Raw genomic sequence first — 27,082 nt, forward strand, 5'->3', positions numbered from 1 at the left:
TCCCAAGGAGTTCTCCCCACAGTGCCCACAAGGGAAGCAGCTCTTCAGGAGGAGGGCTCTTACACACCACTACAGGATAAGAGCATGAACACAACCTGCACTCCTCAGTTACTTTTCCTATCCATTTTTCAATTCTGTATTTAGAAAAATAAAAAGCACTTTGCTTAAAACGTCTGTCACCAAATGAAATTTCATAAAATGCAACAGACTATTACTTTAGAATGCTAATTAAATTCTTACAACCCTAGAAATCTGTTTGGTTTTTTTTCCCCTAAGTGGCATTTAGAAAATGTATTAGTCTGATTTTAACTGCTGGTCACCACACAGACTCTTCACTCCTCCCTTCCCCGCATGATCCTTGCACATTCACATCCCTTTCCTGAGCCAGCACAGACAACTTGTATGACCCAACTGTCCCTATTTACTGGTTTTTTTGCTGGCCAGTTGTGTGAGCCAGCTCACCATGGGCCTGCAGCTGCCACACAGCACTGGGAGGGTTCAAACTGCTCACTGCAGCAGACAGTGATGAGAGAGCTTTGCAAACCCACACCCATCAACCCAGCTCCCTCCATCAACCACGCATCAGAACTATTCCATTCCTTGTATTATCCTTAAAATATCTCAAAACTGCTTTCATGACACCTGAACTTTTCCAAACTTGGACACTTACAACCAAGTATACCACTTCTTAAACTCTTTCCAGTTACACAAAACCATGGTTATGCAAAGAATTAAGTTTCTCGTCCCATGAGTCAATATGTAAATTGCTCCAAATAAATTTCCGTTTAAAAAAAAAAGCGTTTTGCAAAATAGAAATTTCACAGATTGTGTTAATCAAACTGTCCCTACAGTACTAACAGAATCTATAAAGCATATGGCTCTATAAAGAAAATACTAGAGAATTTTTTAAAAAAGCAGACAAAACCAATTATGTATCCAGAATCCACATACAAGGAATTTATGTATTAAATACAAACACAACAAGGTAGCTACAACTTTTACACAATTATCCAACATGATCTAAAACTTGTGAGTTTGGGGGGGTTTAGTATTTCTTTTCAATCAGGATTATTTTGGGTTTCATGTCTTCCAAAATCTTCCTAACACTGGCTTCAATCAGTGATTTATTCAATTAAGACGACACCTAGAGGAGAACTTGCAAAGTAAGTTTTGGCATTCCTAAGAGCCAATAAATTGCATTATAAAGGAATATTATTATACAGAATTAGAAAGATGGTATTAAAACACTACATAATACACAATACACATGAGCTGCATATTACTTATTCAAAACATTAAGAAAATTAACTTCTATACACCTTTGCCTCTAACACTACTTTAGGATTAGGTATCTTAGAACCTACAAATAATCAAACCACACTCAGCAAATAAGTGGGTATAAAAAGGAAGAGTATTTGGTCAAGTTTTGTGGCAAAAACGAGGCCACAGGGCATCTTGTATCCAATTGTTTTCTACCTCTTCTTGACAAGACAACTTTTGTTTTATAAAAGCATTGTGAAAAACAAATACCAGATTTCTATAATATAAATATGTTAGGAACCAAACATATTAAATAACTTCCATATTTAATAACAAGAAGTCAGTAATAGGGTTACAAATAGTCTTACTTGTTTATATCTTACATAGCAAGCTGTGGAATGTCTTCCCCAGAAAACACCTCATGCAAGCAGCATGCTCATAATGCAGGGCAATGAAGAGAGAACACTGAACTCATCAACTGGCTTGCAAACTACACTAGAGTCTAGAAATACATCAATAAACTTACACATCTTGGTTAAAACCACCAAATAACTATGAAAATGTAACCTTTAAGTCATGCAGATACAAATTTTTATCATCTTGACTCAGCTGCTGTAACCTTGTGCCTACAGATTTATTTCAGGCCCTAGGAAATAAAGACAACCATTTTTTCAGAAGCATTGATCACCCAAGTTTCTTTTTGGATGTACACTGACACCTCATGGCCATTTAAAAACTACTTACAGTCTACGCTCTCTTTGTTCTGTTTTTCTGTCTTTTTTAAACACTCCAATTAATTTCTTTTTCCTTTAATGAAATGTTGTCCTCTTTAGAAATGTCAGCCTTAAGATGATATTATTTGGTGTGTTGCTCCTTTCCTTTCAGCAAGAAACCACTCAGCATTAATTTTTGATGAGCAGGGAGGAACTCTGCCCCCCACAAACACTGAATCATGGAAGACAGGAGGACAAGGGACCTTTTCTCTCCAGCTTCAGACCCTGCAAACTGCAGGGAAGCAGCCACAGCTGCTCTAACTCCTCACAGAACAGAGAGACCAGGAAGATAAATAGGATTATGGCCATATGAAGAATGAGACCAGAAATGTTCCTCCCCAGATGACAGAAACAGCCTCTGGATAAATTTCTGGCATTACACAAAAACCTTTTACTCTTTGAAGTACATGAAAACCTTCAAAGTTACACACATGATTACCTAAGAATATTAGTAAAATTCACTACTTCCTCCAGATTCTCATACTGGAAGGAGAAGTGTGTTACTTTTCACTCTTTCCAACAGGGTGACATGAAATAAACACCAAACCTCTGCTATTTCTTCCTTCTTGATTGAGAACTCTGTGGCATATCTATATAAATAGTCAAATCACACACTACATATCTCAAGACTGATAATCTAACAAACTACTCCTTGCTAACTAAAATTATAAAGTCTTCAACTGTGAAAAATAAAGAGTAATATATATATAATAGGCTTGTAATGTTATTTGCTAGGGGTATTAGCAACTCTTGTTAGAAACTGTAGAGGTAACTGAATTAATATTATCCAAGAAATGTTAATATCCATGGAAAAAAAGACTCATTCTTTTGAAATACTTATCTTTACCTAAATATGCAAGACAAAGGCATTTAGAGGATATTGTCAGTTCTTAAAAAAGAAATGCAGCTACATTATGTAATTTCTTTAGAGATGCTACTTCAAATTTCTTGACCTTCTAAGAAAAACTGCTTGAATTCTATTCTGTGAAGTACTTATAACATTAATTAATACAGTATTAATATTTTGGCAAAATCTGTAAAACTTTCCATGTTTAAAAAAAAATTAAAAGCAAATGTAAAAAGAAGCTTTTACTCTGTCTTTTAACCAAGTCTAAGGGAAAAGATTCTCAAGCATTTACTCTTTACGTAATACAAGCTTTGTTTTACATATATCAAAGTGGAATTCCTGTAGCATTAAAACATGATCAAGAAGGACAAAAAGATTCACTCTCCATATCAGAGAAACATCCAACTTCTTGCCCCACAGAACTCCTGGCTTTAACAGAGATGGAACAAGCAAACTGCCAGTCAGCATATTTTTACAACATTCCCTCCCACCCCTGCCAAAAAGCAGCAGCCGATAAATTCCATTCATCATGGAAAGAGTTTATTTTTCAGTCATTACTATCACCATCTGGTCAGCAGCTATGGAAATATCACACATAATATAAAAGATTAAAATGAGGTCATCTTGAAGTGCACACTGGAGAAAGAATCCAAGGTAACACACTTAAAAATAAAACTTATACTGCTCACCATTATTTGCATTAAAGAGCTACCACAACATCTGCACAAATGCTAGACCACACATACTAAGTGCCACAGGCATCCAGCTTTTAAACTCAGTCAAAACTTAGACTCAAGTTTTCTCTATCAGATGTCAGAATGAGATAAAAAATAAAGGGAAAAGAAAAAATTTTAAAAGCACAAACCAACAATGAACTTCCACCCACCCAGTATTACTAAGACTAGGGGAAAAATAAATTTGATTTTCATCTGTTTAATCCACACAGAAATTTAAGTTATAGCACCCTAAGTGTTATATAGCAGCACAGTATTTTATAGCTGGTACTGAAATTTTGAAAGGTCAAAGAAACATGTGCCATTCTGGTACCCATTACACACAAATAATGGTTATGTTGAAGTCTCTTATCTGTACATGACCAATGTGTTTGGATAGCTTGTAGCAGTCTGGTGACCCAGTTTCCTGAATAATTTACCCCAAAAGAACAATTTCCAGGCATAAACAATTGCCATAACATGTATGAAGTGGACTGCATGCCCCACCCAAAAACCAATTACCCATCTTTCAGCAAGTGCATTTTGGAAATACTGTAGCTAGCAATGTGTTTCCAGTATTTCTGAACAAGGACATGCATCATTTTTGTATTGACAGAAGAGCAAACAAGGTTTATCAGCCACCATGGTTTTCAGTTTCTAAACTAAAACACTATAAACCATCATCTTCACAGCCACTTCAGCAACAGGAAAGATGCAAGGAGGAGAGGGGGAAACCAGCTCTTCTTCCAGGACATTTGTCAGGGCACTTTCCTCTAATAGTATGATTTGCATTAAAGTTGCTCTAGTTTGATTCCATGACAAGTCAGTCAAGAAAAACAACCACCAAACATATGAAACTGTAAAAGATCAGATGAGGGGACAGACCTGGAACCTGATCTTCGCACAGGCCCCAAATTATAGGAAGGACATCTACACCACAAAGCAGCTTGGCCTCCAGATTTCTAGCATGTGATGTTGAGGAACTAAGAGGAAGATTCAGCTCTTCAAAACTGAAAAAATACAAATGGTACCAGCAGTACAAAACAGAACCCACTTTTTAATTATTATTATTAACAAAAGACATTTAAAAGGATGGTATAAAGTCTACTTGATCTTCAGTTCAAGATCCTTGGGGCAGCCAGGAGGGCACACAACAAGCTCACTACCTTGGACATGACAAGGGCAGACTTTGGTCTCTTCAAGGATCCCCTTAATAGCGTGCCCTGGGATAGAGCCCTAGGGGAAGAAGGGCCCAAGAGAGCTGGATGATATTCAAAAATTGTCTGCTTCAGGCTCAAGAGCAATGTATCCCTACAAAGTTCAGGAAATAGTGCAGAACACCAGAATGCCTGCAGGGATGAACAAGGAGCTCCTGGACAAACAAACACAAATAGCTTACAGAGGGTGGAAGCAAGGACAGATAGCCTGGGAGGAATACAGACAAATTGTCTGAACAGACAGGGATCTGGTTAGAAAAGTACTGTCAGAGGTAAATTTATTCAAGGGCATTAAGGGTAAAAAAATAAATCTCCTTTAGGTACATTATTAATAAAAGAAAGGCTTGGAAAAATGTAGGTCCTCTCAGGAAAGATGTGGGAGACCTGGTTACCCAGGATGTGTAAGGCTGAGGGACTCAGTGACCATTTTGCCTCGGTTTTTACCAACAAGTGCTCCAGCCACACTGCCCAGTTTGCAGAACGTGAAAGCAGGAACTGGGGAAAAAAAAGAACCTCCCTCTGTATGAGAAGATCAAGCTTGAGATCATGTAAGGAATCTGAAGGTGCACAAGTCCGTGGAACCTGGTAAGACATATCCATGGGTCCTGAGGCAACTGCTAATCCATCATATTTGAGAAGTTACGGGAAGTCTAGTGAAGTTCTCACTGACTGGAAAATGGGGAATACAATTCCCATTTTACAAAAGGAAGTAAGGAAGCACCAGGCAACTATAGGCTGGTCAGTCTCACCTTAGTGCCTGGCAAGATCATGGAACAGATTCTTCTTTAAACTACACTTAGGCATATGGAAAATAAGGTGGTGATTGGTGACAGTCAGCACTGGCTTCACTGAAGGCAAATCATGCCTTAGAAATTTGCTGGCTTTCTATGATGGGCTTGTGCAGCAGTGGTGGACAGAGAAGGGCAACAGACATCACCTACCTGGACTTTTGAAAAGCATTTGACACTGTCTTGCACAATATTCTTGACTCTAAACTGGAGAGATGGGGATTTGATGGATGGACCACTCAGTGGATAAAATATCGTCTAGATGGCCTCACTCACAGAGCTGCGGTCAGCAGTTCAATGTCCAAGTGGAGAACAGTGATGAGTGATATTCCCCAGGGGTCAGTATAGGGGCTGATCCTTTTAAACATTTTTGTCAATGACAGGGACAGTGGGGTCAAGTGCATCCTCAGCAAGCTTGCCAGCAATACCAAGATGGGTGGTGTGGTAACACACTGGAGTAAGGGGTGTCATCCAGAGGGAGCTTCACGGGCTGAGAGGTGGGCCTGTGTGAACCTCATGTGGTTCAGCAAGGCCAAGTGCAAAGCCTTGCATGTGTGTTGGGGCAATCTCAAACACAAGTAGAGAGTGGGCTGAGAATGGATTGAGAGTAGCCCTGGGGAGAAGGACCTGGGTGTGTGGGTGGAGAAGAAGCTCATTGTAACCCACCAATGTGTGCTTGCAGCACAGAGAACCAAACGTGTCCTGGGCTGCATCAAAACCAGTGTAGCCAGCAGACCAAGGGAGGTGATTCTTTGAGAGCAAAATAGCTACATAAACTGAACAGTCTGGGGAGGTTGTTCTAACGAAGATCTGAGAGAGTTCTGTGTGCCATTTCTCTCCTGATGCTGTGTTGGGAATTCAGCTGACTAGAGACTGGAAAAGTACAAGGCTGTGGCTAATTCCAAGTCCTGCACCTGCAAGACAGTGTGTCTTTGGGTCTAGCTGGGTATGATAACAAGTAGACAGAGAGACATGAGAAATAAGAAATGTAGGCCCAAAAGAATGAAGAAGAGTTCATGGCATAGTTTAACCAACAGACCGCTTAGCTTACAGAATATCCATAAGCTCATTACTTGCTGTATAAGTGTCTGATGCTCTCTTCAATAAACAGAACTTGCTGATAACTCATATTCTGTGTCCGAGTCTCCCCTCACTGACAAATGACTCATCCCTGACAAACAGATCATTCTGCAACAATGCTGAGCATGAGTTTGGCCATCTATTCAGATGAAATTCTGAATGTAATTTACCTTGAAACCCTGGAAAGACAAAATCATCCTAACCATATGGTAACTATCCCAAATTGAACACTTCTGTGCAAATCATAGCAACCATAGAAACTTGAAGACAAAACAAAAGGAGTATAGTGAAACCTTCTGAAGTCCCTACTCTAGTCTCAACAGGAATGTGCCTTGCAAAAGAAGGCTTTAATCAAACAGTTCCAGTTTTAACAATTTTGCTGCAAATGCTGTAAGTATAGTTGGGAGTACCCACAAGCAACACTTACCAACAAAGACACTGTTAAGCTCTGCAAGTTAAGGGTCTTGCTGAGCATCACTCACAAGGGAGATGGCTTCCACTGCACCCCAGCAGGGGAGCCCCCAGCAGCCAAACCCAGGCCATGTGTGGGCTCAGCCAGAAGTATCCCATTTGCTGGGGACATGGACTGCCAGGCTCCAAGGTCCCAACAGAGACCAGCTGACAGAGACCAGGGTGAAATCAGCTCTGGGAGGGCTGTGAAAAGCAAACGACTACTGCTTGCTTCAGTTTTATAAACAGACTTGCCCATATGGAGCTCCAAGACAAATCACAGCTTTTGGGTTTGATTATGAAAGTCACATGTTTAAGCAGTAGAAATGCATGGAGAAAGAAGGATTACTATATAAACATAAAAGGTCTTAATGAACTAAGCGAGGTTCATGTCCCACACATTGAAGCAAAAATTTCCAGCAACTGGAACTACCATTTCATGACAGTCTTCCTCATCCAGCACAAGAAAGCTGTTGAGACTGGAGAGAGAAATATTGAAACTACTTCGTCTTACATCCAGAAACTCCTCTGATTAGAAATCCATCATACCATCCTGAACTTACAGAATGTAAAGTTCACCAAATTTGTCCTAATATCATTGTTACCGCTCCCAGAATCTGGGGCTTGCAAACCAAAATAATATGAACAATGCACCTTTTCATTATTGGCAAGAAGTATTGCTGCTGTTTGTTTCAAAGTCACAGTCTACATGGAAGTGGTATGTGGAATAAGGTAAGAACATGCTAAATGACAACAGCCTTCAGTTTTCTACCTGGTGGTAGCAACACAGGAAAAAAAACATGTAGGTGCTACTTCTTTCAAAGTAGAGGTCCTCAATACAGAATCAGCACAGTAAAAAAAAAAAATCATTAGAACATGCAGCCTGTTGGTCAAAACTGGCCTTCTCAGCTTTTATTCAGCAGAAATAATCTGAAATCATGTATACTAGCTTCTCAGGTAAATTCACTTTTGAAGTCAAGCATTAAAAACTGCAATGCTTTTCCAGAAATCCAGAATAGTCTACAAATAACCAGTTCTTCCTCAACAAACAAGAAAAAGATGGGATTTACATTTTGTCTAAGTTCTTATTTTTTCACTATGCCAGGTTTCAATATCTTTCCCTCCATAAGTGTTGCAGCTTAGCAAGAGGAATCAACAAAACAGAGCGTAACAGCTTAAAAGTGTTTCAGCCTCCATAAAGAGCAAAGCAACTACTTCTTTGAGACCTATAAAAATAAAATTTTCAGAAAACCTGTGCAAGTTGGGAAGAACAGTGGTTTTATACAACTAAAGCAGTTATGCTAGCAAACTCTAAATTAGACTTTTGTTCAGAGGGACTACTTTGTTCAGAGAATCCATAGATACTACACTGACAATAGCAGCATAGGATAATCTCCTCTAGGGAGATTCTAGCCCCAGGAGAGAGCTTGACACTAATGCTCTTTTTACACTTTCAGAACTACTTTTAAGGGTAAAGAATCTTGATCTATTTTCCCATGCTAGAAGGAAGAAAGGAAGTAGCTGAACTAGTCTAAACCAGAAGGCAATAGACAAGTCAAGAGTCACTGTCATGGCTAAACAGGAAAACATACTTCAGTTAAAAAAAATTTAAAATCTGTAATTTCAAATGAAACAATGATGTTTAGTTGAAACTGGGACATCTTGAAACTGGGACATCTCCCAGATTTGCCCTAAACCAGGACAAATATATAAAACAGAAGTTCAGAATCTGAAGCAAAAAAAAACCCCAATGTATAAGAAATTACAGCAAATGCAACTTCAGGTGCAAAGCTAAAACACACCCATGGCTCTAAAGCAGTAGTGGAAGTCTACTTGTGTTCTCCTGAAGGCTTCCATCACCAGTCACCTGCTCAATCAACCTAAAACAATTTTTCTCACAGCCTTCTACAATCCAGGTACTATCAAAATAAATACAGTTAACAAAAAAAGTGCTGCCACAAACCAGATGACCTCATACCATTTACTTGTTAAATTACAGGCATCACATCCTGACAAGTTTCACTCCTTTTTTGCTTATCCATTTTATTTATATGCCAAAATAGGTAGTTACAGCAGTTGTCTTTATCCAAACACATGAAGGACAGAAACACTGCACACAAAACACTAGCTCAAGGTACTCAGTGTATTGGTATTTGGACAGAAGTTAATTTTCTTCACAGTAGCTGTAATGGGGCTGTGTTTTAGATTTGTGATGAAAACAATATTAATAACACAGAGTTGTTTTACTTATTGGTGAGCTGTGCTAGCACAGCACCAAGGCCTTTTCTGTTTCTCACAATGCCCCATCAGCAAGCAGGCTGGTGATCTGAGAGCTGTAAGGGACAGAGCTGAGAGGGCTGACCCCAACTGACCCAAGAGATATCCCCATGCCATATGAGATCATGCTCAGCATAAAGATGAGGAAAGGAGGACGAAGAGAGCAGTGTTTGGAGTGATGGCATTTGTCTTCCCAAGTCATCATTATGTGTGATGGGGCCCTGCTTTCCTGGAGATGGTTCAACACCTGCCTGCCCATGGGAAGTGGTGAATGAATTCCTTGTTTTGCTTTGCTTGCATGCACAGTTTTTGCTTTCACTATTGAACTGCCTTCATCTCACCCCATGACTTTTCTCATGTTTATGTTTCTGATTCTCTCCCCCACTGCACTGGTGGAGAATGAGCAAGTGCCTGCATGGGGCTGAGCTGCCCACCGGGATCAAACCAAGCCAGAAAATGGCAGAATTAAGGTAACATACAACCTTGATATATTTACCTTAAATAGAATAAAGACAGTGCTTAATTACACACCCCTACTACTTTGAAAGTTAGGAGGATAAGTGTTTTTTACTTAAGAAGTCTATCCACAATAGCAGTTCTAAACACTTTGGATATTCCTTTATAGGTTAGTTCTGTAAGGGGAACCAATGAAACTTACATCATCGAACACTGAGTGGCATTAATGAAATTTACTTTGGATTTAATTAAATTTACTCATTTTGCTATTTTAATAAATAACACAAGCACTTGAAGAACATTAGGAGAACAAGGAAATACAGGACAGGAAACAGAGCATTTAATGAAATTATACAGAAGTGTCTTACCCTGTGAATTGCCATGTGACTGTGGTAGCCTTTACGCACCATGAGACAGGAACACTTACACTGGACTTGAAATGGCCACAGGCAAAATTAATTCCTAATTTACAGGAAAAAAAATTCAGAACTTAAATCCTTGTTCACTAAGTTTAAATATAACCCAATATATCACTGGCTATATTTTACAGAAACAACTACTGTCACCTCAGAAGTAAACGTTTTAATTATGCTAAAACTGTTGCAATAGTTTACTGAGGCAAACAAAACTGTACCTTGGGTAATTATTTTTTTTTCTTTTGCAAAATAAGAAGCACAGCTGGCATATTGATAGGCCAATACTTGGGGATAGAACTGGCAGCAGAGTCAGCAACACGTGACATTTCCTGTGCCAGAGAGGAGATCTCTGGAAGCTTCAATGTATTTACATAAACTGTTTTGATCTTTACTGCTATTAGGTTTTACTGACGGATTTCCTCTCTGTGGACCAAAACAAGTGAATCACTATTTTCCCCTCCTCCTTCACACATGATATTTACAAAGAAAGCCTAGCTTTCACAGATGCCTCCCCTCCATCTGAAGAGGTGCAAAAGGGGAGAGCAGGGAGCAAACCTCAAAATATTCAGCATTCATAGTTAAGAGTGGGTATAGAATGTAAATAGCAAGGTAACAGCTGTGGCAAGCAGGTACAGACCAATCCAAAATAACTGCATGATTACAACATTGTTTAGATGAATCTTAATGACAAATTAATTACTCAGGTCAAAACACAATCCTCAGTCACCTTTCCAAACTGGGTGGAGTAGCACGTGACATATTCAGCCCCAGCAGAGCCAAGAACAAAGAGGAACTGCTGCTGTAGTTACATGTCCCCAGTGTTTTCTTTGTGCTACCACTGCATTTACCTTACTGTCCCATAAGCTGACCTACAGAGAACAAGTGGCAGAAAGCTAAAACTGTTTTTTGCTAGTTCAGCCCCCAAAGTTGCCTGCTGTAAGATCTGCTGAACAACAGTGCAAGAGAACAGCCAGGAAACTCCCAAAGGAGAGATATAAAGGGAGACTACCTTTTCTAGCAAGATCTTGAAATCTTTTTAAACAGCACTTAGGATGGATTTGCTTATCTGTGCAGATGTACCTTGGTTACTGTCTCATGTACAAATCAGACCTCTAATCATATTCCCAAATAATGCTGTAACTAAAGTCTTAAACATCTTCACTTTCTTAGAAAGAAAGCATAATTTCATTGCTCAGCAATTTTTATAGCAGTCAAGCCTGTAAGAATGAGAAGATAAAGAATATCAGTGGCAGTATCAGTAATCAGTGGAAATGTATAATCTTGTTTCTAATTTCTGCACCCCACCATCATCCCTGTCCACACACAGTGCCCAGCAGGTCAAACAGACAGCACACCTCAGACGTGTGAGCTGCACAGATGTCAGCTCACCCCCAGCACCTCATGACTATCCCACTCCATCTGCAACAATCTCCCCTTAAATGCACCAACATTCTTTATCCTACCAAGCAAAGCAAGTTTTGTATAGATTAGCAAACAGGGAGGTATTTTGACCATTTTGAGTGTTGCTTAGAATATTGGTTTAATATCCTGGTTATTTTTGTAAGATTGTTCATCAAAAGGTACTCTGAAATGTTTAAATGTAGGATTCAAACATTATTTCCAGTCCATTTTGATCTGCCAGATATTGGTTTTTGATCTCAGCATTTTTATATTTGATGTTTATGCTCAGATGTGTGCTTACATTGTATTGTTTCAGTTTGAAGATTATTTCCAATCATGGAATCACAGCATGGGTGAGGTTGGAAAGGACCACAGTGGGTGTTCTGGCCCAACCTCCCTGCTCAATCCTGGAGTACATGGCACAGGATTGCATCCAGATGATTCGTGAATATATCCAGTGACAGAGACTCCACAATAATTTACAGAATCCAGAATATTTTAACTGAACAGCAGAATGATGGGGGGGTGGAAAAAGCTTAGCTTTGACAGCTCATTTATCCTTGAACTTTTCAGTCAGACTTTCCAAGCAGACATGTTATTCTGAATAATAATTTGGAACATTGTATTCGAATGTACCAGGAGCATAAAGTAATATTCTAATTTTTTCAATTTGAAAGAAAAGAGAGTGATTAGTGTAAATCACTCTTAAAAAAAAACCCCAAAACTTAAACAGAAAACAAGAGCAGCAATATCAAACCTTGTCACTTGGTGGCAGCACACCAAAGAAAACCAAAACACTTGAGCAAGACCACAAAATTGCTTCCCAGTACATACTACTTTAATATCTCTCCTAGAATTGCCAAAATTCCTGGAAGGCTCCAGTCACTTCAAATATTAAGGGCAGGCACCTAAAATTTTAAGACTACCGACTTCACATTCAAGGAGATAGTAAAGGCTCAAAATTAAAAGAGTTTTACTTCAGTTTTTTGGCATGTTTAGAGGTTCACCTACCTCCACCAAAATTGCCAGGAACATGCTAAATAGTATTCCCAAACAGGTGCAAGGCTCAGCAAGCAAACAGAAGCAATACTTGCAAGCAAGCAGTTCCTACAAACTGAACAAAATAGGGGACCCTGAGTCAGATGCACCATGGATTTGGATTTCATGCCACCAGGAAAGGCCTGAGAGCACACCAGAAAACTCATTACAGTCCTACATCTCTTCCACCAGCTGAAACTCCTGCCAGCATCACACATGAAAGGCAACACCGCACACAGTAAGTACCCAACAGTGCTATTGTAGTCAGGGACAATGAACGAGAACTGATAGTCCTCACCCATTTAAATAATTGATGTTAAGCAAAGGTTAGATTTAACTAAATTAGTAATATTTAATAATTATTAAATAATTTAGCAAACGCTTTCAAGAAACATTTGAAACTACTACTACTGAAGCAGGAAAGGGATGCAATGAGAACACAAAGATCTGCTGACTTCCTTCTGCTCTGAGTAATGTTGTAGCAAAGGGTCATTTATCACAGGGCCAACAGTTTGGTTATCTTTCCTCTCAAACTGGTCTTCTACACAAAGATGTACAGAGACATACAAACTATACAACGTCTTATTTCTGTAACCACATGATAAACAGCTTGGTTTCACTAGAATTCTAAAATCTAAAATTTTGGTTTAGATTACTATTTGTAATCTACATGCCAATTTTACTAATAGGATTACCATATGCTATCACATCATTAACACACAAGTTGCAGTGACAGTTCTATTTTCTCTTTATTAGATCTTTATTATTATAACTACAAGATTTAAAAGAGCGTAATTTCTTAATAACAATCCCATACAAAAGCAACTAATGAAGTCTTTGTAGTACTGAGGGGTTTTTGTACCAAGCATAAGATGATATTACCCAAGCAATTGATTTCTGGAACAAAGAATTTGAGTTTAAAAGAACAGAGTACTTGTATGCAAGCTTCAGGGAGGTGCAGTCATCAGTTTAAGCCAAGCATTAGGAAGTAAGTATGACCTGTACCACAAAAGAGTGACTCCAATAGTTAAAAATATTAGATAAATTCAAGTGGAGAAGATAAGCTCTGCCTCCTTTCCCCCTACCTAACCAAACAGCTTACAGTATACACACAGTCTGGTCGGGCCCTTCAATTTTATCAGCTTCATTAAAACTCCACCTTCAGTGGGACACACATGAAACAACAGCCTAATCCAGCATTGCAGCAAGGAGATAAAATGGAGACCAAGGGAGAGAGATGAAAGTGAACACAGAAATCAAGAGAAACGCAGCAGTTTGCCATCAGAGGGAGTAGGAGATTTAAACAAGAGTGTTCAGCTTCTAGGTGGGAACAGACACACAGTTCTGTGATTATGAACACCTACACAGGTTTAAGGGAGGACTGGTCCTCCAAATTCTTATTGAGACACAGCACATATGTGCAAAAACTGCAAGAAAACAAAGTTTTTGTTGAAAAACAGAGCTGCTATACTATTTTTACAAGTAGAAAATAGGATACAATGGGATAATGAAAAACAACTTCAAAGTTCTGCCCATTTAAATTACTAATATTTTTAAAAGTTAGGAAAATGTGCTCCTGATCCTTTTTTTTTCAGTAAACTTACTGCCTTTAAAAGAAAAAAACCAACATCCTATATCACAACATGGAACTAGTTTTTGGACCTGACTTAAATGAAAATGGAAACATTAAACAAGTAAGGCACAGGACTATTTATCAATTTTATCCCAAGCTCTCAGCTCCACTTCAGTGCTGTTCAGTGCCACCTGTGCCTTGAAGACACTGCATGTTCCTCAACCTTACCCGTAAGAGCAGATCCTCAGCTGAGGCATGGAGAAAAGAGAGGTGAATGATTCTGTGTAAAAAGAAATAATATTCCACTACTTCCACCACCACACACAGGTTTCTAAGATTTCTTTTTTATCCCTGTTCCTAAAGAGAGATAAACCATTCAGCATATTCAAGACTGCCATACAAGGTCTAGACAAAAATGAAGCACTATCAGACCCACTCTGTTTTAAAAAGGAAAAATGTTTGCCCGTTTATCTGCATCCCAAGTTGCAGAATACACTAACTTCTCCATACACTAGGAAAAAACAGTTGTCTATATTCCAGAGGTACTGAAAAAGTAGCAGAGTAGGTCTACAGTACCTCAGTGTATTTTCTACATCCAAACAATGGAGCCATTCATTTGCTCATCTTAATTTTTCCTCATTTAAAAGTGGTCTCAGCAAAATCAGCAGAGGTCTGGCATCTTTTAAAAATAGTGTCAATTGCATTTTAGGTAGGGGAAACAAAAAAAGAGACTGCTTCCCTAATTTTAAAAGGGAAGTGAACTAAAATCTGATTGAATCATAGCAAAATAATTCTCGTTGGGGTGGTGAGAGGGAAACACTCTTTTTCACAGGAATCAAAAGCTGGAGGCACATACTTGGTGTTAAGTACGTTGCCTGCTTAGGACAAGTGTAAATGAGTCATACCATCTGTACTGACATTCAGATGATTGTCTGGCAAGATAGCAGGGATAACACAAAGCAATATGATGCTCTGCTCTTAATGCTATGGATGCAGTTAAGCTGGGAAATAGAGGGAGACTTAGCAGTTCAACTAAGAACTACCTACAGTGACAGACACTGAACACCTTGTTCTCTGAATTTATAATTAGTTGTAGAGTGCTACACAGAAATCAATAGTACAGAAGTATCTACAAACTCATATATAACAATACTGCAGAGGCTGATTAATGCTGTATTTCAGATTAATATTCCTATCTCACAGAATAATGCAGATAGGCTCAAAGTATAAATAGATTGGCGCAAGAAGTCATTGTGGAACATCAATAATTCAGAGGGAAGCTATTTAAGATAACCATTTGTTACAGAGACAAGACCAAATGCATTGACTAAGAAAAAAAATTGCATGAAAACAACAGAATCAACACTGGCAAGCAGCCTTCTGAAGCAAGTTGTGCTGAGCAGAGTAAAAGCAATAACCACATTAGAAGAAATGAGGAGCTCACAAAGATGCAGTGGGAGACTAATCTCAGCAAAGGTGGGGGAAGTCTCACCCAAAAAGATGCCTCATGGCAGCATCTGAGCCAGGGCAGACAAAGCATCACCAGTGCCTGGGGCAACATGCCATAGAAAACTGCCATTCCCAAAACAGCTGGGTGGGTGAGTGGGTAGGTGGGGGACCCAAACTCATGGAAGCCATAACCAAGGCTAAGCATGAAACCAATTATTAATACTGGAAAAATGGGCCAAGTTCAGGTGTCTTTAGTACTCTTTTAAAAAGTCCTGGGAAGTCCAACTATGTGGGAGGCTGAGCTTACCAACATTACTTTAGTTGTAATAAAAGCAATATATTTTAAAGTACAAGACTAAGCTTTACTTTGGATCTCAGGATATATAATTTAACATATGTAGCACTGAACCCTCCATCTTTTACATCTGATGAGTGTCACTGGTACCAAATGATGCTAAAGACTGTTTCAATGTAGCACAAACACAGAATTTATTTATCATGGTTACATATAAACTAGAGTATGTACAGGAAGGACAACAAGTTCTTCCCAAGATATTCCTGAATATCTTGGGGGCTGGAGGGAGGAGAATAGACATACATCTGCTATTCCAAAATCCTTGTGATGATTTGTTTATATTTATACCAAGTTTTGAGCAGCATAAATGTACAAATAATTTAAAATGGTATCTCACTTTCTCCTTGTTCTTATGCCTTCATCTTTTAATTATATGAGAAAACTGTTTACAATCTTAAAAAAAGATCACTGATGTACTTATATTGGTTTACTTGATCCTCTAATTTTTTGTTGGTTAAAATCAGGCATATTATTTCAGAGCATTCTAGAGGTTATATTAACAGCATTTACAACTCCCAGCAGGTTTAGCAGCAGATATTCACAGGGATGTCTGTCCCCAATAATCACAGTTCACAAGTAGGTGCACTACCATAAAATCAATACCATTAACATGCACATGCAGCTGTGAGCCGAGCTGATTTGAGGGGAAGGAGGAGGATTTGAGGGGGCAGGAGGATGCTATCCCTTACTGTTTCCTCAGTGACTACTATTTACCAAGGACAACCACGTGGAGGAGCTTCACAGGCAAACAAAGCAGTAATTCAAGCTGTTTCATTATGAATCAGCAGAACTGTCAGAGATCATGGCAAAAGTATTAGACCATTTTTAAATAAAAGTAAATTAAAAACCAGATTTATTAGTTCTCTTGATGTTGAATCTGACTCTGTGATTTGCTATTCAGATAAAAGCTTTGAGCTTGAACAGCTCCCTGGCATAAAACAAGAGGTGAAATAACGACCTGACAAGCCTGAGGATTTGTGAACCTACGAAGCATCCCAAATGACATAAGTGAAAACACGTGTTGATCCTCTGATGTTCACACCACTGTTAAAAATGAAAAATGATCAAAGCAGAAGAGGAGTAAGATCCTCTAACAAATCCAGAAACCTTTACGTACATGTTATTTCAGCATGTGCACATATATAATTTCAAACAATAACTACTTATACAAAAAGTGATATCAACATTGAAAATTCTTATGACATACACCTTAAAAACCCCCACAAACAAAATAGTGCAGCCACTGCACTCAGATGCAGCTGTGGCCTTCATTTTCACTTTTACAATTCTTTAAGCACTTCAGAGATAATTTCCACTTAAAAATTTGGTAAGAAGGCAAAGCAAGCAGAAGATGAATTCTGATCAAACTTAACATCAAAAGGACAGATAGACAATAGCATTTCTCCTCAAGCTGAGGGAAGAAATCTTTACATTTCACACATCTTTTAGCAAGGTAATTATCTGGATAAAAACGAGGTGGTGTGCTGTGAGTCACAGCAGTTCATACATAAATCAACCCATTAAGAAACTTCACAGCCAGGACAGACTTCTTTAGAACCTACAGCTACTCTTCAAAAAACACTGTACATATAAGACAAGAAAAGAGTAATGCTTTCTATTCTGAACAGATGCCTGTCACATTCAAAGAGAAATAGAAATCAAGAAGTGATGTTCATAGACATTAGTATCAGAAGAAAGCACAGGTTTGCAGCTCTTTGAGTCTATGTTTGTCCATAGCAGGTTACCTCTCAAAGCCTACAGTCTGTCTTCACAGAAACCTCAGAGCTTAAAACACACAGGAGGACTGAAGAGTAAAAACCCTCAGATTATGACTGTGGAACAGAGACTTTGTAGTATACAGCAATGACATATTTCAGAACATCCATGGGAAGACAGCAGTTAAAAATGGGTATTGGGTAGAGGGAGAAAAGAATTGCATACTTTAGGTATCTGCCAAGGCACAAAGGTTAGACTTGATCAATAGTATTTATAGGATGGCAGGGTGGAAGTTTGAGAGGTCCTCTTTTACCAGCACACCACCTTTAGGAAATTGTTTCTTGATTTATGGGTTTTAATCATTACTATTTAATTTTCATGTGTCTGAAAAAAAAAAAAAAAGAATGCCTACTGGAAACATTCAGCTCATGCATTAAGAGAAAGAAGCCACCATAAGTAAAAGCTTCCTTGGAGTTGCTTCTCCCTCCCTGAAAAGAAAACAGTACCTTTAAAAAGAATAATTTTAGATTAATTTTTGAAAGCAAAAACAGAAGTATATCCAAATGGCCTCACTGGATCTTTAATGAGGAAGTGCCATAATACACTGCGAATAACAGTGCATGCAGTCATTTCTCTATTCCCAGGGCCAGCAAAGCAAACAGCAATTGTCTTCTTAATCCTATTGACTAGGCCTTTAAAAAAAATTGGAAAACATAACAAAATATATGGAATAAGCAGCTCTTTGAATAGATTTAAGAATCTGCAATTTCATATAAATACTAGCACACATGGGGTGGTGTTATCTTATCAGCCTTGAGGCTATTGTAACAAGACAAGAACACGTTTTTAAAATGGGAGAGTCAGAATTCACTTGGAATAGAGGCATTCCACATAGGTGTGTCAGAACAAAGCTTTAAGGTTTTAACACTGCTAAATGATACACAGCTTTCATTCCCCAAATTGCAAAACAGTAAAAGATAACTGGCCAGTATACTCAGACACATTTTTGCATACGGATGTAGCAGCATTTTAGTTTACAAGAGGAGTAAATCAGTCAACTGCAAGTCAAATATTTGAATGAAAAACAAGATCCACATTTTCCAGTTCACTGTAATTCCACAGGAAACACAGAGGGTACTACCACTACACTTTAGGACTTTCTTATTCGAGGGAAAAATCCAGTTGCTTGGACAGGATACATGGCCAAACATCTTTATGTGCACTCTGACAATTGCTTAAAGCTTAAATCATGACTGCCACTTCCACATAATTGAATGAGGCAAACTGGCATTCTTACCTGCCAGGCACAAATGCCACACCAGATTCCACTACATCAATACAGCCTGCAAAGGGAAGAAAATCAGGTACCTCTGACTGCCAGAAGCCAGTCACCTTCTCTATCTGACCTGAGGACTGCTGTACAGAAGAGCACAGTTTTGGAGTTCAGCAAGATCTGACCATTACAAAAAAAAAAAAAAGGGTAATTTTTTTTTTTTTTAAATACCATTACATTTCAGTTTGTGGAACACTTCAAGGGATGTGAAAAAAGACAGGTTAACTGTTACAGCTTGGTGGACACAGATATTCTCAGGAAAATGAATCCCAACCAAGGCATGCCATCAATCTAAAGAAGAACACACAAACCAAACTAAGACCTTGCTCAGGTAAAGTGCCATTACACTGACTAAACAGAATTCACTTCCAAAGTACGTTTGCCTACTTACAATTATCTAGGTGCAATGATCTTAAACACAAATAAAACAAGTCAGATTTTTTCTTGACAGAAAGGACCCAAGAATTGTGCCACATGAAAATTTCAAGTTTTTCACTTCTTCAGGGTGAAGATAAGGGCCAGATGGGAAAAGATTGTGAGAACAATCTCCTTTTTTGAGGAAAGACTGTGGGAGCTGGACCTCTTAGGTTAGAGAAGACAGAAAGGGGATCTCATCAATGCTTATAAATATCTTAAAGGTGGATGCCAAGAGGATGGTGCCAGATTCTTTTCAGTGGTGCCCAGTGACAGGACAAGGACCAGTGTCCATAACCAAACCCCAAGAAGTTTCACCTCAACACAAGGAGCAGCTTATTTTCATTGAGGTGACCGAGCACTGGAACAGGCTGCCCAAAAACGTCGTGGAGCCTCCCTCTCCAGAGACTCAGTTTAAAACCCACCTGAGTGAGTTTCTGTCACCTGCTCTGTGTGACCCTCCTTGGGAGGGTTGGACTGATATCTCCAGAGGTCATTTCCAACCCTGGTGATGAACACACCTTCCAAACACAGAACAGCAAAATAATGTGCACTAAACAGGGTGTAATCCAGCACACCAAAACCAGCCACAAAAGAAACCCCCTGTAAAATCATTATTCTAGCATCTCTCCATAATAGCAATGCAATGTTGCAGCAACACCTCTCAGTTCTGACTGCTTAAATCCCTCCCTTGGGAGAAGAAAACCAAGCTACTATTAAATAAGATCACCAGGTGTGACACTCTTCAGAACAGACAGCTGATTGCTTTACTTACACTTTTTAAATTAATCTCTACCTGTGTTCAGAAGAAGGGCAGATCTGGGCAAATCAAAGTGAGTTATCCTGAGAACTATTTTTGCTTTTTGGATGCACTTAAATAGCACATGATAACCTTTACACTGCATTAATTAATTTAATGCACTAATTGCTTTATTTTTATTACTTTTGCTATACTTTCTAATTTGTGATTTTATCAGAGCAGCTAACAAAGACAGAAATTAAAAAAAATATTTTAAGTTGTTTTAATTACATGTGCCACTAATTAAAATCTTCCAAAAATATCTTGAGTTAAGTAGTTCACAGTATTTCCTTCATACAATGACAGTTAATGAGCTGAATCAATGACTTGGGGGTGGCCACAAAGTCTGTCAAAATTTTAGGATTAGCACAGTTCTGTCAGACTTCATAGCAGAAGCTTTTCTTTTTCCCAGCTTCTTCTGATTTTCAACACTGAACAGACCAATTAAGAGGGGTAATTGTAAAGAAAATACCATTTGTTCCAGAAGAGGCTACTGTCTAATGCTGCTTTCAAACAGTGAGCTTTCACAAACTCGTTCCAAGTGCTTAGCTCATGACTTCCGTTCATGAAGCAGTTTGAATTCAATCCTCTGGCAAGAAATATATACTGCTTAAAGTGCTATTTTTTATAATTCTTTGAAAGCAAGTAGATGCTATACTGAAATCTTAGCAAGTTATATTAATATCTTTTCCTAATGTAATTTTTAAATCAAAAATTTCCGTCCTGTTCTCTATGTACTCAAGCTCAAACATTCCCTTGAAATTCCCACAATCCATGCCAATAAACCACACTGAAAATAGATTAACCTTTTGTCTAGTCTTATCACTGAGAACCTTTGTACAACATAATACAAAAAGCACAACAAAAAGTACTCTGTATCTTCTATAAACATGGAACATAAAGTACAGAATAACAAGAAATTTGCCATAAATGTAATTTAATTTGCAGCACTGACTGATTTTTAAACACTAATAGCTACATAAAACAGGTATTCTTAAAACTTTGCATACTTTTAGTAACTTGATTTATTTCAGCATAGCAAAGAAGATTCTGCTATCCTCTCATATTCTGTCCTCTTACCAAGAAAATCTATAATCTGATACTCAGGTAAGCTGTCTTAAATATCAAACTGTGTTTCCTATTACCACTGTACAAAATAGTTCTTTATTTAATGTTTGTCACTGTCATTCCCTCTCCCATCATTCCTGTATTCATTTGTTTATGTTTTACATTTTTATGTCATCCATCTGCGTTTTGACACCTACTAGAAGCAGCCCACAGCCATGACAGCTGACCTACTCAGAAAGCACCTCTTGAACAGCTCCCTATGACTTTTAGGCTAAAATTAAAAAAAAGAAAAATTAAATGGTGCTTATGACCAGCTTCAAGGACCACCCTGAAGTAGGGGCTGTAACTTAAGTTTTCAAAAGCATACAGGTGATATGTAGGCAACTGTTTGTTTGGAAACTGTTAAGAACAATTTTATTATACCCTAATATACTGATAATTATTCTCAGTGCATTCTCACAGTCAAAAGACATGCCCAATTTGTTTTTTCTTTTAAATGAAGCTTTGTAGTTTTACCATTGCCTATTCCAGAAAATAAAACCAGTCAGATGAATGGCCTCATCCCCAACCTGCTGAATTAAATGTTATTACAGCACAATCAAACCAAGAAACAGAATAAAGTAAGGAACAGTCCACCTTGATAGATAAGGTTTTCATTAATGGCAATTCAAAATGTTATCTTCTCTAGCTGCTGATAAAAATATTTGCACAACCGGTGTGCTTATGTTGTGGTATTCCTACAGCTACACGAGGTGATGTGTGGAATAATAAACACTAACTACTATTTTCTGTTTCCATTTCCTGTTGAGCTGAGATGAAAATTTCTCTTTTAATCCAGAAGACTGCAGTTTACTCTTAGACTGACATGCTTTGTTAATTACTATTTGCAGAGTTTATTTCAACTTAGGCATTTTTCTATGAGTGTTTTCATACTAGATATTTCCCTACCCCAAGCACATATCTCTGTGCAGGGAGATAGAGGGATCACTAGTCACAACAGGCATGACTCCAGGCCATCACTGGATGGGGTCCAAGAATGAAAGCTGCACACATAAGAGGCACAAATGTTGAAGGGCCCTCTATCCATACATGTTTCTATGAGAAAAAAAAAAGGCTGCAGCAAGTTCAGACTACTTTTGGCATATGGTTTTCAGGTAACTGGACTACCCAAACATGGTCTTGTACTTTCACTGTAACCTCTTGAGAAGAGATGGAAGGCAAGAGAAAGTCATTTTGGTGTCATTTTCAGAGCTCCAGTTTCAAAACCGACAAGTAAAGCATGTGATCACCCTAAGAGGGGGAAAAAGCAACTCTAAAATGTTGCAGGAAAACTGACACACTGTTGTCAGATCAGAGATGGGAAAAAGCTGAGTATCCTGACAGGCAGGTGGTAAACAAGGATGTTACAGTGGAACTTTTCTTCTTGGAGTTTTCAGTCAATGTAAGTCAACATACTGTGTTATAAATAGAAGCAGACTTCTGCAGACCCTAGGTTCCTTCACAGTTAAAGAAGAATTCACAACCACACTCAAAGCCCAGAACAATCATGAACCAGACACAAAAATCAAGCCTGTTGTTGAGTTTCCAAACACATTCTAAGAAGTTTTAGACCAACAGCATCAAAGTTACTCAGAGAGAAAGGTCCAAGGCAGACCACAGTCAAGTTTCTCCACTCACCTCCAGCCCCCAAACCAAAGGACACTTACACAAGGCACATCATCTGTGATTACAGGATATCTGACACAAAGACAGACATTACAGTAAGTTTATGTGATACAAAACTCTCATTTGTACTTCCTACTTTGGAAAACTTCCAAGAACAACTTCACAGCCCTATGCTAACCCAAATAATTTGCCTCTCCCCTCCCTTTTCAGCCCTTTGCAGAAGAATGAAAGACTGCTTAAGCTCAGCTACCACCTAATATCAAATCGTGGCCTTAGGCAGTAGATTAGAAGCCAGTGAGTTTCAACCATTATTGTTAGAAACCTTGCAAATGGAAACAAAAAAACTTAAAAAACAACTCAAGGAGAAGCACATCATTAAACTCCATCCTAAAATTACAGAACTCTAATCTTTCATAAAAATTGACCTACTCTGCTGGCTTAAAAGAACAGGGTTGATTGAGGCATGTACTCCATTTCTCACACACACAGTCCTACCCTAGACCAGAAAAACATTTGCATTCAGTAGTTCATGTATCTGTATTTCCTTCTCCTATCTGTCAGCTGAAAATGTTGGCACTCACTGTGGTAGATAATTTCCAAGTCATATAATTAGCATAGTTTTGGCTGTTAATTAACCTCTTAAAAGAAAAACAGAATTACAAGACAAACATACCCTAATGTTTCTGTCAGTATTTTAACCTTGCTTCTTACAGGTCATTTTCATTGCTTTTTATCCAGTGAAAAAATCAAGACAGTGCAAATATACACCCAGGGATTGCACCTTACTTCTGCAGCCATACTACACAGGCAAAAGTAAGGGCTTGGCATTCTGAACAGGCATCCTGTGACAACACAGCACTTCCCAGGCAGGCAACGTATCACTGCACTCCACACAAGAGCAGGTCACGAAACCTTGAGGTCAAATGATGTAATTGCAACAATTCCCCCTCTTTTCTTCAATTATCCATCCTACTTTTACAGGTTACTTTTCCCAAAAAACAAGGCATGTGTCAGGCATCATAAAAGGAGTTCTAGGGGGTAGGACAGTCATATGTGTATGACTATATATACATATAAAACAAACATACATATAAAAACCAACACCAGGGCTTTTTTGGACACATCTAAAACACCTGTATGCTAGTAAAGATAATAAGGGTTGCCACAACATGGGAGGCTGAGCTCCAGCAGACACTTTTGAGATCTCTTCTGCAGGTACATTCATCCTGTCTTTAGGTTCAGTTCACTCTGGCCACCTGCTGCCACCAGATCAAGCTTCAGGCCAGCAGGTTTCATTTGTGCTTGTGGCCATTGGAGAGGCAAAGAGCTCATTTTCTAAAGAACTTGCTCCAGAATGGCAGGTCCCAAACAACTCTGCAACACCTCCAGTCAACAAGGAGGAGAGCCCTGCTAATACTGGTGTGGCCAAGTGCCAGGGCTGGGAGCTGAAGCTCTCTGGCAGAGTCCAAAGCACCGCTGGCATTGCTGCTCCTCCCGCCGCTCTGACTGATACTGATTCCCTGCCTCGGGTGAGCTCCAGCAGGGCTCTGCAGAACGAAACATCTCACTGCTCCCCCATGGAGGGCTGGGACGGCGAGACAGGAAACCAGAGTGATACCCTAAATGTGGGGGATATTTCGTACAGCCATTGCAGCAGCAAGAGAGCCTTCCAGATGACAATAAGGCTAAAATGCAAAGATATAATCAACAATTTTTCAACAGTCATGGCAGTTTTTCTGCAAAATTCTTCCAATGCTTGTGGACACAGACTCATGAACCATGGCACTTATAGTAATTACTCTTGAATTATATATGCAGTAAGTTTAATACTGAAATGATTACAAAAGCAGTTTTAACACTTGCAAAGTATTATCAAAATTTTATCAATCTTCAGGTGTGGAAACCCCATAAATTATCTGTACAAGTGCAAGCTATAAAAAATATAATTTTTAAGTAAGGCTTGCTAGATGTTGAGAGTTAACAAAAAAAAGTAAACAAATTCATGATATGCAGAATCAAAGTCCTTTCAGAAATAAAAGATATGGCTGCATGCTGCTATATTGCCCTTCCAAAATAACAAATTTGGTATACTTGATCAAAAACCATTTTTTACATCTCTGGGTGTAGAAAAACAGCAGGAGGCATCCTCATCTGTGTATTATTCACAGTATTAGTTTGAGATTACAGATGCTGTGAAAGTTCCCTTCCTGTGCTGTAAAAAGGTGCAACAGGTAGAAAAAGGAATCAATATCTTCAAGTCATTGCAAACACAGCTCCACAGGGCAGCTGGATACCTGTTGGTCTTTGGAGGATCTTTGACTGTGAAACTTGAAGTTCATCAGAAGAGCATTGCTGCTCACTGATGCTGACAAGCTGGGATATCCTAACCCTTTCTGTCCTCCTGGTTCTCTCTGGTGTTCTGTAAATCCTCTCTTCACCTTTCCTTTTCACTCTCTTAATGAAAGCATTCAAAAAACTCCTCTCTCGAGCTCTCTTTCTTATGGAGTAGATTAACTTGACTATTTACATCCCTGATTGCAGAAATCATAATTTGCTAAACTTACGGTAAAAAATAGAGAAATATCTATGGACAAGTCCTAAAATATTCTTTATTTGAAAGGTTTTATTTTAATAGATTTACCATTCTGTAATCTAAGCAGTGTTAGATAATAAACTTTAAATGCTCCTGTGCCTGTGGATGGAAAGGAAGCGCAAACAATGTCAGTGGGTAGGTCTGGAGGAAATAAATGAGCTGGTTGGTTACTACAGGATCAGTAGTGCTGCAGGTCAGTAATGGCCTTTGCAGCCTTGCAGTGACAGAAAGAAGAGAAAGTGTTCTTCTACAAGCACTCCTCAATACTGAAAATTATCCCCCTGAATGTAAGAGCACTGTTTAAAAAAAAAAAAGTTAAGAGATACAGCAGAGCTATAAAACAAAATACAGCTCCTGGAACTGAGACAAGGAGCAAAGGAAATAAAAGCCATCAGGCAGCACCATTACAGGGTTCTGACCTGGCAAAGACTGCACAGCAGCACAGAATTAAGCATAAGACCTCTTTCTATCGATCCTCATGTTTTAGCCAACAGAGCAAGAACGGAACAAAACTGTGCAGTTAGCAAGGGACAGAGGAGAGGGCTGAGGAATGCCATTAACATGCTGTTTCTGAAGCACCCTTCTACCATGGACATTGCACTAATTTGAAACAATGAGTAATAATGTAACCAGAAAAACAAGGTTAGCATTTTGTTTTTCTTCCTCTCCTGATTTATGCCCTTCCTTTTAACCTACCAACAATACTTTGTAGGGACATACTGGTGAATGAATGAAATGTCAGCAGACACTACACAGTGATCTGAGGCAGGAAAGACACATCAAGTGCTTGGGATGAAAAAAAGGACTTGCATAGATTATCTGCCCACTCTCATGAGCAACTGACAGAAGAATCAGATGACCTGAAGATAGCACAGGGAAAGAGAGAATACCAATTACCCCAAATACGGTACAAAACTTAGTCTGCAGCAATGAATTTAAATTACTTAATGATTTATTAGGTATAGATTATGTTAGAATATAAATAACTACAGACCTTCCTGAAAATGCTTTTCACTGCCCCCAGGTAAGCTGCCTATGACACAAGCAGCTCCTTCATCTACGTGCTGGGTAGATCCCTGGTCTATTATGCTGCCTGCTGTTGGATGAGCAGGTTCCTGATGGAAGGTTCAACTTTCTCCTTTGTCAAGGGGACCAGCATAGATGGAGCTATCAAAACAAAAACAAAAAGGAGGACAAACAGCAAAATCTTGAAACAAAACATGGATTCATCATGATTGCTAGAAGTTCTGTAAGCTCTAAAAAAGGCTTGTTTTGGTCTCAATGCTTTAACTGACTGTAATTTCATTTTCATTTTGTCATGCTGACTGTTCTTGCATGTGTTCCCTTCCCTTCCTTCCTTAAGGCAGTGCAGTATCTTCACTTTGCCAAAGAAAAATTAAA

At 38.7% G+C, this 27,082-nt stretch overlaps 1 protein-coding gene across 2 annotated transcripts in view; it reads right to left on the reverse strand.

Annotated features, from left to right (window-relative positions):
• ANKRD28 (ankyrin repeat domain 28) overlaps positions 1 to 27,082 on the reverse strand; it is a 123,632-nt gene that overhangs the window by 89,400 nt on the left and 7,150 nt on the right. Inside the window, exon 1 of one of the 2 annotated variants that reach the window (XM_064704578.1) lies at positions 10,230 to 10,274. The exons of the other annotated variant lie outside the window; for it this stretch is intronic. Coding sequence (XP_064560648.1) covers positions 10,230 to 10,271 — 42 coding nt within the window. The 5' untranslated portion in view covers positions 10,272 to 10,274. Of the gene's footprint in view, positions 1 to 10,229; positions 10,275 to 27,082 lie in introns of those variants that run through there. 2 annotated transcript variants of the gene reach the window in all.

This window comes from Zonotrichia leucophrys, chromosome 2 (genome assembly GCF_028769735.1).
Source record: "Zonotrichia leucophrys gambelii isolate GWCS_2022_RI chromosome 2, RI_Zleu_2.0, whole genome shotgun sequence".
NCBI lineage: Eukaryota > Metazoa > Chordata > Aves > Passeriformes > Passerellidae > Zonotrichia > Zonotrichia leucophrys.